The following is a 13,557-nucleotide window of genomic DNA, read 5'->3' as shown; positions in this document are numbered from 1 at the left end:
AGTTTTGGACCGGAAAGTAAATTGCGACTATTCTCTTCATCTGAACTTGATTCTGGCATCAGTAAAGGTATATTACGTTTATTCGTAGGTCGTTTTCTTTTTTCGCTTGAAAAATCATGAAATTGAGATTGATACATTTCTATTGAAAATTTTGGAGAAGTAAAATAAGAATTAAAAGGATTTTCAGAAGAGTAAAATTGTGAGGAAATTGAATATGGTGTGAGTTGAGCGTTTTAAGGAGGGTGCAATTTATATGGTTGAAAAAACTAGCAATTTTCTGGCTATTGGATATAGCCGTTGTCGTTGGAACTCGGACGACTTGAGTCGAGGCGGCTCAGTCTTTTTCTAGAAACCCTCTCCCACTGTGAGAAATCGAGTTTGCCCATCCACTTGCACCATCAAATATGCATTTTTTCCGGTCTCCACTGAACTTGCTCCACCTTATTACAAAAAGTAATAATTAGGATCATCGTATTAACCTTATCAGATAAAACGATAATACTATTTGTATCGTATTTACAAATTGACAATAAGATTTCCACTAGAAAAAAATTATTTTTTTCCCTTACCATTTCGAACCTTTTTTTTTTTTTTTTTAATTTTGTTGATAGCCCACTAGAAACATAACATATGATCCTTCACATCTAGGATGCCAACAAAATGTACAATAACCCCATTGAATCAACAAGGATAAAAATAAGTGTTCCTTCAAAGACTTGCGGCAAAATTAGAACGATATGGAGAAAATTAGCATGGCCCTAGGCAACGGTAACACCACACGGAGCGAGAATCAACAAGGGCAAAGGACTAAGAAGGGGCATAAAAAGGCTAAAGATGGGAAGAAAGAGATGAGAGGGAATATTATTTCTCACCACACCACGGCGGGAAAACCATTTTTTTTTTTTCGGGGAAATCCCCCAAATTCCAAAACCAAAGAAACTCTCTTTCCCTCTTCTTTCAAAACCCTAGATACAGAAATTAAATTCGTAGTTTTTATCAGTGAATTTCTGTGATTTAACAATGGAATCGGCATTACCAGTAAAGAAATTCATGGTAGAAGACGAAGAAGAAGGAGAAGAAAGTGATAGAGGTAGTAGTCCAATGCGTTATGTACCACTTCTTCGTGTTTATTCATCAACAGATCCTTATGTTACTGCTACTACTGGATCTTCAAATGTTATGTCGAAGAAGGTAAAAGCTCGAAAACTTGGTGATTTTGATTATGAATCTCATTTCGATGATGAATCCGCCCTAAAAAAGAAAAAAACTACATCTCCTTCGTTAAGGGTTTATACTAGACAGCGTAAAAGGGCGAAACTTTGCAATGAGAAATTCGATGCAAAACCTAGAATTTTGAACAAGTGCAGTGGTGAGAGGAAATTTGAGGATGAGGATTCTGAATCTGAGAGAGTGGAGAATGCTAAGAAAGTGGGGAGGAAGGAGAAGAAGAAGACGATTAGTAATTATGAATTGCAAAATTTAGGGGTGGATTTGAGTTTTTTGAGTGGGTTGGAGTGTACTCCTGGTTCTAGAGAAACTCGAGGTCGTAAGATGTCAAAGTTCTGTCAGGATCCTCAATTGAACAAGGGTCCTGCATCTCCTCAGTTGAATAAGGGTTCTGCATCTGGTTCACTTAAGAAATGGGTTGAGTAAGTTTTTTGATATCTTCATCTAGTTCGTATTGGATAAATGCTTGGGAAATCTTTAATTTTTAGGGAATTGGATTTTGATTGAGAAATGCTTGTTTGTTGCTATTGTAGGTTGAATTTGAAGGATGTTGATCCGCAAACATTCATTGGAATGTCATGCAAGGCAAGTTGTTAGGGGCACTATGCCGTTCATTGATTGAGTTATATCATTTTTGATTTTTTAATTGTTGTTTATTTCTTCTGAATTTTAACTGGTTGAATTACAGGTATACTGGCCTTTAGATAAAGATTGGTATCCAGGATCAGTTGCGGGATTTGATCCAGAGACCAAGGCGCATCAGGTTTGTTTCTCACTTTCATCATTTGAGTGTGGTGTTCTCTTATTAACTCATTGTCCGTTTGAAAGACTAGATACTTCAACAGTTTCATAGCATGATTCTTATACTGTATCTTGATCATACTGTTTGCTTGAGAGCATGTATTGTTGGTTATCTGGATGCTCAATGTTATTTGGAGTCAATTGTTTATATATGCAAGATAAAATGCAGGTTAAATATGAAGATGGAGATTGTGAAAGTGTAACTCTTTCAACTGAAAAGATAAAGTTTTATCTTTCTCGCGAGGAAATGCAGTCTTTAAAACTGAGACCGCGTTCTGCAAACAGCGACATTGGTGGCCTTGGCTATGATGAGATGCTTGTGCTGGCTGCTGGTTTTGATGACTGGGCAGAGCTTGAACCTGGGGATATAATATGGGCCAAATTAACAGGTTGGTTAGCTACATTAATTAGTTGTACATTGAAAAGTATATTATGTACACATTTCATTACGTGACAGTGTCATTTAAGGTTGTTTTAGTGGCCTTCAATATAAGTGTATGGTTGGACACCATTGGTTAATGAAATCAGGCTGACATATATAGATGTTCCACTGCTCTCGCTGCCCATTGGTATTATAGATATACACCTTCTTGTTTTAGTCTGCTCTCAGTCGAAATCTGGGAATCTCAAATCTGATTTTGGGGCATCTTATATTATCTTCGGCGACCTTGTTTTTTGTTCTTTAGGGGTCAGGTTTCATTTGATTCATGCATTATGTTTTTAAACTGCTATTATGAATTCAGATGTTAGGAGTTTTTTTTTTATTTGTTTAATGGTCGTGGGTAAAATCAGATGTTAGTAAACAAGTTTATCACCTAAAGAAGATTAGGATTCTATATAACATTAGAATGAAAACAGTGATGTGCGAAATTCACTTCTTTGTTGGTAAAGAAGCATTATGATAACAAATGCAGCCTTTTTATAATTAAGACAAGGAAGCACTTATCTTATCCTTGTTTTTTTAATGGTAAGGGAGCTTTTATTTTGTCGCCATCCTTGAAGTCCTAAGATATTACTTTCAGTTTTGCTTCTTTTTTTGTTTCTTGAATGTATCATTCTTTCTGGCTATTGAATTCCATTTTTGCTATCTCCTCAAATTTTACTAGAATTCTTTTAAATCTGGGATTTTCTTTTTCCCACTAAATAATGTAGATAAGTTAGATAACCTAGAGTATCTGAACTGCATGTGTTTCATGTTAATGAGATTACTAGCCTGCAATCTGTTTTGTTGCTTGTCTAGTACAAGTTAGTATGGAAAAAACACTTCACCCGAATTGTTGGTGACTCAATAAGTTATATTTGGGCATCACTCTTTTTATCTTCAGCCAAGATTATAAGCGTCTTTATATTAATTATGGTGTAGGTTACGCAATGTGGCCAGCAGTTGTTGTGAATGGATCAGATATTGCTGCATTTAAAGCTCTTAAATCCAATGTAAATGAGAAATCAGTTTGCGTACAGTTCTTTGGAACCCACGACTTTGCAAGGTTTGCTACTGTTCTGTACACTGCAAGAACCTCAAAATTTACCTTGAACTTCATTCTTCTTAAAGGATATAATACACAAGTTTTGATCGACGAGTCTCGTTATATGCTAATGGTCAGATTTAAATTCATTCTAGTGAGATGTAAATTCATTCTAAACAACTTCCTTATCATTGGACAGGATCACTGTGAAACAAGTTATCTCATTTCTCAGAGGTCTTCTTGGTTCTTTCCATTTAAAGTGCAAGCAACCACGATTCATTACAAGCTTAGAAGAAGCAAAATTGTAAGTTGTTTTCAAAGATTAACTTTTCATTTTTGTGTATTTGCTTAGCTTCTAGGAAAACAAAATTGATTTGTGATTTATGCATGGAAGTTTTTTTCATTACTTTCACTAGTAATAATGCCTTTCCGTGCCACTATAAATTATCATGCTTAACTCTCAAACAAATCATCTGCATGTGAAAGTATTTCAATTCAGACAGAATGATGATGTACCATGTTATGCTGTAGAACAGAAACATTCCAATTTACTTCGTTGAATGCAACTTCTTATGTAAGCTCTTGAAGTCGTTTATAACGCAGTTTGTGTACTCTTCCCATGGAGGTTAGTGGTTAAATTTACTACACAGTGGAAACTCCAAAGAGACTCAAATCTTGGAAGACTCCAGGATTTTATCTTTCCTAGAGTGCTATAGGGAAGCCAAATTAGTTATTTGGCATCAGAATTGGGAACTTCGAACGAGCTCACGAGAATTTTCATATAGTAACATAGCTCACTTGAGCACTGGATCCCACAATACCGTTTATGCTTTTCATATAGTAAGTACCTTGTTGATTATCATCCAACTTTATTTGGTTCACAGTTACTTAGGTGCCACTCTATTACCTGTTGGACAATTTAATACAAACAGATTTGAAAGAAATCTCACTTTGTCAAGATAGCAGTAGCAATAGTATTTGGTATACTGTACATCTAAATGATTATGCGATTTCTTTAGCTAAGCCTGCATGTGAAAGAGAGGGTTGACGAAATCATTTTCCCCTTCCAACTCATATTTTCACATGTAAGTTGCTGCCATGATGTATGCATGCCAATTTTCTTACATTTAAAGTATCTTTGTTTGTCGTTTGTTTTCTCTTTCCTATTTGGTTGGTGAAAAATACCTCTTTGAGACCCTCGATTGTTTTTGTTGTATATGTTGTTTAAAACGTGTGCTGACGTATCTTTTCTTAGAATTTTTTTATTTAAAATTTTTAAATCCTTGCATGAACTTCTCCTGGTTTGAGTAGAGGGCTTTCCTCATATACATGGAGAATAGATTTTCTGCCTTTCATTGGTTTTAACAATTAATACTATGCTGCATCTCCCACAAGTTTATTTTCCCAGGTAGCTTTAGTCTTGGAGCATTTATAATATTGTCCTACGTAACTTACTTTCACTCTCAGTTGGTCTAATTTCAGGTCTGAATGCTGCTTTTAAACTAAATCATTTCCATTTTACTCAGGTATCTAAGTGAACAAAAGCTTCCAGGAGCAATGCTACAGCTCCAAAATGGGACACAAGGTCAGGATTCTGGAAATGAAGACAAGAAGGGTAGTTCAAGTTCGGATGATAGCAATGAAGGAGATAAAGTGGTAGAGAACTCGAAGGGAATGGCAAGTTGCCCAATTGATCTAGGGGATATGCATGTATTAAGCTTAGGTAGTCTTAAACTTTGCCAGCTCTAGTTGTAAGGTTTTCTAGCACCCTAACTTATACAGGGTGAATCATACAGTTGCATGTGTTGCTGTTGCATCCTTATATTCCATAACAATCAATTAGTGAACTTGGTCGTGAAAAGTAACTAATGACGGCTTAAAGTGAGAAATTACTTTGCGTTACTGATTGTGTGATGTCTTCTTACAGGTGAAATTGTCATGGACTCCGAACATTTTCATAATGATAAATATATCTGGCCTGAAGGATACACTGCAGTTAGGAGTTTTAATTCTATTACTGGTGATGCATTTCTCTCACCTTTGAGGTTTTATGTAGATCTGCATAGACCTCGTGCTTATATGATAAAACTGTGTTCTGACTAAACATCTCTCTTTTCGTTCAGATTCTAGTGCAAGTTCTACTTATAAAATGGAAGTTCTCAGAGACCCAGAAGCTAAATTTCGACCGCTTTTCAGAGTCACATCTGACAATGGAGAGCAGGTAAAACACCTTATTGACCCTTCATGAATCATTCGGTTCCATTTTTATTTTTTGTATCATTTATTGTTTATAGTTGTTTTGCTACATGTCAGTTTCTTTGGGCACGCTGATAAATATTCTTCAATCAGTTTCTTGTTACAGTTACTAGTGGTGCTAAGGGATTATGTTAAGGCCGATGGTTAAATAATCATCATAATGATCATTAAATTTCATCAAAGATAACATTTACGTATACTGCCAAATAATTTTCAATGCTCGAGTTTTTGGTTCAGGTTCAGTTTGATTGAGAAGGCAAACGTAACCTCAAATAAAAAAGGTTTTTTTTATTACATATCTGTAAAAATTTATCTTGATTTTCCTTTGTCCTAGGAGGAGTGTCAAATCAACTGTCCGTATAATTTTTTTTAATTTTTATATACTATATGTTTGTACGAATATTTGCCATAATATGATTTAACTACTGCACAAACACAAAAGTATTAGCAAACTTAATTTTGCTACCCTAGGATCTATGTTCTAGGCAATGAACAATGAGAATCGGGCATGCAGTCTTTGTTTGCAGGTGTTTTTACCCCACTTTCTACTACCAAACTGACTTTACTCTTTTGATTCATTCACTGTGCTATTTTTGACGTTCAACGGTATGTGTTATACCCATCATCTGTTTCTTTTTTCAGTTTAAAGGATCCACTCCATCTGCTTGCTGGAACAAAATCTACAAAAGGTTGAGGAAATTGCACGAAGATTTGCCTAATGGTGAAGCAGGAGTTAAAAGGATTGAGAAGTCTGGTTCTCATATGTTCGGTTTTTCGTATGATAAAGTTTTCAAACTTATAGAGGTCAGTTATAGTTTATCTTTGACAATGGTACTACAGTCTACAAATGGTTTATTGTGCTGAAACTACAATTCTTCTTTTCGTTTATATTTTGCACTCTCCACCTTCTATTATGCACTATTTAGGTATTTCTGCTATAGTGGTTGAAATGGTTGTTGTTTGGAGTTGATCCTTTTATGCAATGTTAGTTGTTTTTAACCATGTGAACTTTTCTTCTACAGTACGTGGAGTCTGACATATGAATTGACATTTTTGTTTTTTTTCATCTTCGTATTGTCTTCCCTGAATTAATACTCTCTGCATTTGACAGACAAATTCTGGACGATCTACAATATACTCCAGACGCGGCCTACCTGGCGGGTATAGACCTGTTCGTGTTGATTGGAAAGATCTTGACAAGTGCAATGTTTGCCACATGGATGAGGTTGGCATCAATGTTCATTTTATCCGCTAGCACCAGGCTTCATATTGTGCTTTATTGATCATTTGCATCGCATATTTTTGTCATCCCTAATGCGAGTTCGTTTATTTGGGAGCTAATTTGGTTTGTGATTTTCTTTATTTTCTGTAAAATAAGCATGAGTCAAGTAAGTTCTAATCTCTTACTTCGTCTCAGGAATACGTGGATAATTTGTTCCTGCAATGTGATAAATGCCGAATGATGGTAAGAAATTCTCTGATGTTTCTTAATCACAAAAGTTATAGACCTAGATAACTGGAATAATGTTTTTATGTCAAATAGGTTAAGCTTTATAGTTTTTGACAAAATGATTTTGAAGTGTGGCTAATCACTCAATAGTTAATATGTGTTCCATTTGTCTATCAGATACCGTATCCTTTTATTTCCCTCTTTGATGCATCTTGATGCGTATTATAATACGTCTGAACTCTTCTTCAGGTACACGCAAGATGCTATGGTGAACTTGAACCTGTAAATGGAGTACTTTGGTTGTGCAACTTATGTCGTCCAGGGGCACCGGAGTTTCCTCCGCGCTGCTGTCTGTGCCCTGTTGTAGGGGGTGCAATGAAACCTACAACTGATGGACGTTGGGCTCATCTTGCTTGTGCAATATGGATACCTGGTTTGTAAAAATCCGACTTGTTGTTATCAGCAGACTCATCACTACTATTGAAACTCTTTTCAGTTTGAGTGTGATTAAGCATTTGCAACTAAATGCATATCATGTGGTAGCATTGATACATAGTGAACCAATTTATTGCAGAAACATGCCTATCAGACATCAAGAGAATGGAGCCCATTGACGGGGTGAACAAAATTCATAAGGTGTTCTTTCATTGCATAACATACTCTTGATTTTTAAAATGCTTCTTAGCATGGATCTCTCTCTCTCTCTCTCTCTCTCCCTCCCGCGTTGTCTCCTTAGAAACAAATCAAGTTAATGAACTCCATCATCAATTGATCGGTGTGAATTTGGTTCTCTGTTTAAATCAATTGGTGTTTTGACAGGACCGCTGGAAGTTATTGTGTAGTATTTGTGGTGTGTCCTATGGAGCTTGCATCCAGGTATGCTTGTATGAATTTGCTTTTTGTACCATGAAATGGCTTTTAGAATCCTAGAGAGCTAATAATTGTTGTTGTGAACCTTTTGGTTACTATCACCATATTGTTTTTCAATCCTGTGCTCTTTGTTATCTTGACCTTATCACATTTACTTTTTGTACTTATTTGTCTCTCAAATAATGTTTTTTTCTCTTTTTTTGTTTGTACTGCAGTGTTCCAATAGTACTTGTCGCGTGGCATATCATCCACTTTGCGCCCGAGCTGCTGATCTTTGTGTTGAGGTGTCTTTTGCAGCCTGCTCCTTGTCTTTCTTCTGAATGCATTTTTTGTTGCTGTACTTCTTTTATTTGTTGGAAGGAGATTGAAAATTCATCTCTTTATTCTCTCAAAGGCTAACTGTGCTGTTTAATTTCTTATGTCTCTGTAGTTAGCGGATGAGGACAGGCTTCATCTGATATCTTTCGAAGAGGATGAGGTTAATCAGTGTATTCAGTTACTGTCTTTCTGCAAGAAGCACAGGCAGCCATCTAATGAGCATCCACCTTCTGATGAACAAACTGAGCCGATAGCCCGAGACTTTTCCAACTACACTCCTCCACTTAATCCATCTGGGTGTGCTCGTAGTGGTATGCTATTGAACCACTTATAGTTATATTACTTTTTGGCTAATGCACATGTATTGCTTTTCTAATGCACCTTATAAAAGAAGTTGAATAACCTTTATCCATGATTCCGTTTGTTCTTACATTTCTTTCCATTATGGGCTGGCAGAGCCTTATGATTTCCTTGGGAGGAGGGGACGGAAAGAACCTGAAGTTCTAGCGGCTGCATCTATGAAGCGGTTATTTGTTGAAAACAGGCCGTACTTGGTTAATGGTTACTGCCAAAATGGATCAGTCGGCAACTCATTCTCAGCTGATGAATTTGAGCCCTCAAGATTTTCTTCTAGCCTACAGAAATTGAGAATGTCTCAGCTTGGGATTCTTAAGGGTGTGCTGTCTATGGGCGAGAAATACACATACATGAAGAAAACCTTCAGAAAAAGACTAGCATTCGGTAAGATATATCATGCTCTTAGGTCGCTGATATGTATTACAGTTAAAGTCGTTATTACATTTCACTTTATCTTGATGCTCACTTTTGCTTAGTAGAAGGAACCAAGTCTCTGGTCCTATGCCTTACGGTCCTTTAGCTAATTGTTATTCCGAGTGTTTATTAGAATGTCGAAAAGTGTTTTTGTTAACCTACGTGGACGTGGTGTTTGGGAGCCTGTTTAGTTTTTAAGCACCAATAAGTATTAATGTCCTCTCTTCCTCGTTTGACATTCCATTCCCTTAATCAAGTTGTGGAACACAAGGAAATGCGTAGTTCTATTCTTAACTGAAGGATAGGATAGTAACCAATTGTGCCAATTTGCTTGACGAAGTGGGCTATTCCAACTTGCACATATACCTGGTCACATCCTCCGCATCATTCTAGAACCTCATGGTTTATGTTCAGCTCATCTTGTATCTGTCGGTGAAATTAAAAAACATTGATTTTTTTGTGTCCCCTGCGCTTTTCTGTGAAGTATGGTGAATAAGGCTGTATTTGTTCGTGGCCCATTGACTGTGTCTTCTTTCTATTACTTAGCCAGGATACTGAGTTGTTGTGAAATCTGAAGCTGTCTTAAATTCTCCATGCTATAAATATTTCTGGAATTCTGTGATTTATGTAGTATATGATGTATATTTTTTGTGCTTGCAGGAAAGTCAGGAATACACGGATTTGGCATCTTTGCTAAGCATCCGCATAGAGCAGGAGACATGGTAAGGCATTTTCATTATATCATTTCCCATTTCTGTATAATTTATATCATAAAAAAATGTTTTCCATTAAACAACCGTCTTCATGATGTAGATGATTGAGTACTCGGGCGAGCTGGTTAGACCCTCAGTGGCTGACAGAAGAGAGCGTATTTTTTACAATTCTTTAGTGGTAAGTGATTTTGTCTCTGTATTGTTCTCGTACACTTGCTCAGCTTAACCTATTTGGAGCACATGGAAGAGCTCTACATTCTTGTTCTATTCATGTTGTTTGTTCCCTATCATTGGCTCTCTCCAGTTCACTCTATGAGAAAGGTGACCTTGTCTATGAATGAGGAGAAATCCTCAAATCTCATAAACAGCGAGACTACAATGGTCTGTCATCTTTGAACGAGTATCTCCTGGAGATGGCAATTCCTCTCTTTTTTCTCATGTGTAGATACATTTTTATTTTTTAGCATATTACTTGACATAGATAACTTGGATCTTCTTACTAGCGCATTGGTATTTATTTTAGGGGAGAAAACATCTTTGCTCTTCCGATTTTCTAATATATTGGTCAGAACAGTCGGAGAAAGCCGTGTCATCTGTTATCTAAGCAAGCTATCTGTCCAAACCAACTGATCAAAAAAGATAAAAGATGACGCAGCTTTCAGATTACTAAAGAAACCTTCTTTGGTTGTATATTCTAAGACATATGATTGACTTCTTCACACCATTCATCTAGATAGCTGCCTGGTTTATATGGTCAAGGACAATCCAATGAGAATGAAAATTTAATTTTCTGAAGTTTTAGTTTTTGTTGGCATAATTAAATCTCCTGAAAGCTGTCTTTATAGGTATTTAAGCTTTGGTTATGTAAAAAACACTAATTGAGAAAGCATTGCACATTTAGTAATTTTGACACTGGACTATTGTACCCAGGGTGCTGGGACATATATGTTTCGAATCGATGATGAGCGTGTTATTGATGCCACGAGGGCAGGCAGCATTGCCCATTTGATAAACCACTCATGCGAAGTAAGAATCTAAAGCTTTATTTATTTATTTTTCACATTAACCAAATGAATTGAAATAGGGATTAAAATTGGTTACCTACCTAACCGATTCTCACTTTGTAAGAATATTTATATGCATGCATTGGTGAGACGTGATATACTGAACTTTTTTGGTATTTCTGATGTGATCCTGGTGCAGCCAAATTGTTATTCAAGAGTGATAAGTGTTCATGGTGATGAGCACATTATAATATTTGCGAAAAGAGATATTAAGAAATGGGAAGAACTGACATATGATTACAGGTTTCTTCCTGCTCAACTACAAACTTTACTTTTCTTCTACTTTTCTGCTGCTACTAATTTTCCTTTTTGCTGCACGTACAGATTTTTCTCCATTGATGAAAGACTATCATGCTATTGTGGTTTCCCAAGATGTCGTGGTGTTGTCAATGATGTTGACTCGGAGGAGCAAGTTGCAAAGTTATATGTACCTCGAAGCAAGTTGATTGATTGGGAAGATTAGGAAGTAAGTAGCCCAAAATTTACTCTTTTTGTTGTTGCACACAATGCACAGATTATGTATATCTTTGTAGCTGTACCAAGATGCTATTATATAATAGTTCACTGCAATTAGTATACATATATTCTGGGATGTTAAGCATGCCGTTGCCTAGTAATCGAACTGATTTTTGTTGCGTTCTGTGTACTGCACTAGTTTGTGTCTGTCCCTCATCGATAAAACATCTATATTTGTTTTCATCGTCTATCTTTCAAGTATAACTAGAACCATTATGGTTACTTTGTGAAATCTCTGGTTATGGGACAGACTATCAAATAGCACACGGTTGCCTCCTGCAGTCCCTAGTATGTCAGGATTTGGAATTTGTTCAACATGTGCTTTGTTAATATGCAAGTTTTGGAACTAAACACATGGTTCTATCACGATGTTTAACTTCATCCTAGTTCATCACCATTTAGCTCACTTGGTGATGGCATGGTGCCCTCAGATGGAACCACCGCCACTGATATTGAGAAAACGAAGGCATTGTTCTGTGGTAGACATAGTTTTAACTATTAATATATAATAAATCTGTTTCTCTCCACTCCAAACGTTGTATGCATTTTATGGCTACTAGAGTTTGATGACATCTCTGAATGATAACTCATTTTTTCCTATCACAGATGCATGGGAATTCTGTGCTTCGTATAACAAACAGCACGTATTTTTGTACATTAGTAACCCTGTAAGTTTATTTGTATCTCATTGAGGTCGCCACTTTTTAGCTTTGGCATCTTTATGTGTTATCTAAATGTTTTAACTTGTTATTATTTGCAGACAACCTACAAACCTAACTACGATGATATGGTTCCAGGGGAGTTTTTCGGAAGATCCTATCAAGAAATCTAGTATGCAATGTCTCTATAAAACTCATGTCTTTTTTCTCTTTACTGAATAGGATTGTATAATTCATTACAATGAAGGAAGCAAATCCACCCATGGGAAGAAATGAAAATAGGCGAGGCTGAACTAAGAATCATCCTGCATTTGAAATGATGTATACTACTGTACAGTTGCTAGTAGTCATCGGAAATCTGTTGTTCTGTGTTTACTCTAAAATATCAAACTAATCAAGTCTGTAGCACAAATTCACGATTATCAATATTATAATGAGAATCTCACAGTTTAGCCTGCTTTTGATGTCGTTTCGATTGTGTATGTGTTGTTCGCACTGTCTGTTTGTCTCTTCTCTTTCACTTCATGAACAGAAAGAAAGGGATCCTTAGCTGCTAGAGTGATCATTTAGGCAGAAATCTTTGTGTTGAAAACATGGGTGAGAATTGTTTAGATTTTAGAAGTTATAGACCCGTAACAATTAAGCTAAAATTAGTAAAATAAAAAAAAGAAGAAAAAACCACAAATGGAAACTACTCTAGGATTACATTGTGCAGTGGATTAATGTAGTGGATTTAAATTCTGAACAGAAATAACAAACACCAGTTAGCTTTCTCGGCACATTCAAATTCACTTCTGACATGAAAGGGTTTCTCACTTATCCCAACAAAAAGGATGGTGTCAAAAGACCTTAGGTTCTGAGGAGTAGTGTTTACTTAAAAAGGATTTTAGCATCTCCAATCCATAGTTCCGAGATGTACCTGTTTTCTTGTGTGGAATGTATTAGGTCTTCACAATAGACATGCTGGTAAATCTTACTTTTCCATTCTTGCAGGTCTTGGAGATGTTAGTTTTATACACATGGATATCTTTTTAGAATTTTTTATCATTTAAATTATTTATTGTCGTAGAAAATAGTATTAAATATTGGTAATGAACAAGATTAGACACTGGTAAGCAAAATGTCTGAAACTGACATCATCCTGTCAGTTCACCCCTCTTGTGCTTGCTCCTACTCTCCCAAGTCTCTATCTGCCAAGTTCTTGCCGTGCCAGAATAGTCTCATCACTACCACTGATCACCAGGTAATCCTCTTTGAATTTAGACTTTTGAACTTTGATGCTTACCTTTCTATTCTTAAATCTCAATTGCTGAATTCTGTTTTCATTGGAGTATGGACTCCATTGTTTTTTTTTGTCCCAATGCATCGGTTGGTTCTTGGCAGTCTGTACAGTGGCCTAACATAATATAATTTAGAATTCTTAGTACATACATAGAAGTTACAGAC

General features: G+C 36.2%; 1 protein-coding gene across 1 annotated transcript; it reads left to right on the top strand.

The window, feature by feature from the left end:
- Positions 1-866: 866 nt before the first annotated feature.
- On the top strand, positions 867-12,566 carry LOC113283934 (histone-lysine N-methyltransferase ATX2-like). Its single transcript, XM_026533314.1, has 25 exons — positions 867-1,649; positions 1,761-1,812; positions 1,916-1,990; positions 2,198-2,417; positions 3,392-3,515; positions 3,694-3,798; positions 5,021-5,217; positions 5,422-5,514; positions 5,618-5,715; positions 6,393-6,554; positions 6,862-6,975; positions 7,168-7,215; positions 7,450-7,633; positions 7,775-7,836; positions 8,020-8,076; positions 8,286-8,354; positions 8,501-8,699; positions 8,845-9,129; positions 9,820-9,881; positions 9,973-10,050; positions 10,803-10,898; positions 11,076-11,179; positions 11,261-11,402; positions 12,059-12,120; positions 12,213-12,566. Exons 1-23 carry the CDS (start codon positions 1,021-1,023, stop codon positions 11,397-11,399), a joined length of 3,252 nt encoding a protein of 1,083 aa, XP_026389099.1. The 5' UTR covers positions 867-1,020; the 3' UTR covers positions 11,400-11,402; positions 12,059-12,120; positions 12,213-12,566.
- The last annotated feature ends 991 nt before the right edge of the window (positions 12,567-13,557 follow it).

This window comes from Papaver somniferum, chromosome 5 (genome assembly GCF_003573695.1).
Source record: "Papaver somniferum cultivar HN1 chromosome 5, ASM357369v1, whole genome shotgun sequence".
NCBI classification, from domain to species: domain Eukaryota; kingdom Viridiplantae; phylum Streptophyta; class Magnoliopsida; order Ranunculales; family Papaveraceae; genus Papaver; species Papaver somniferum.
The sequence above is the reverse complement of the archived record's forward strand: the minus strand, read 5'-3'. Positions and strand labels throughout refer to the sequence as shown.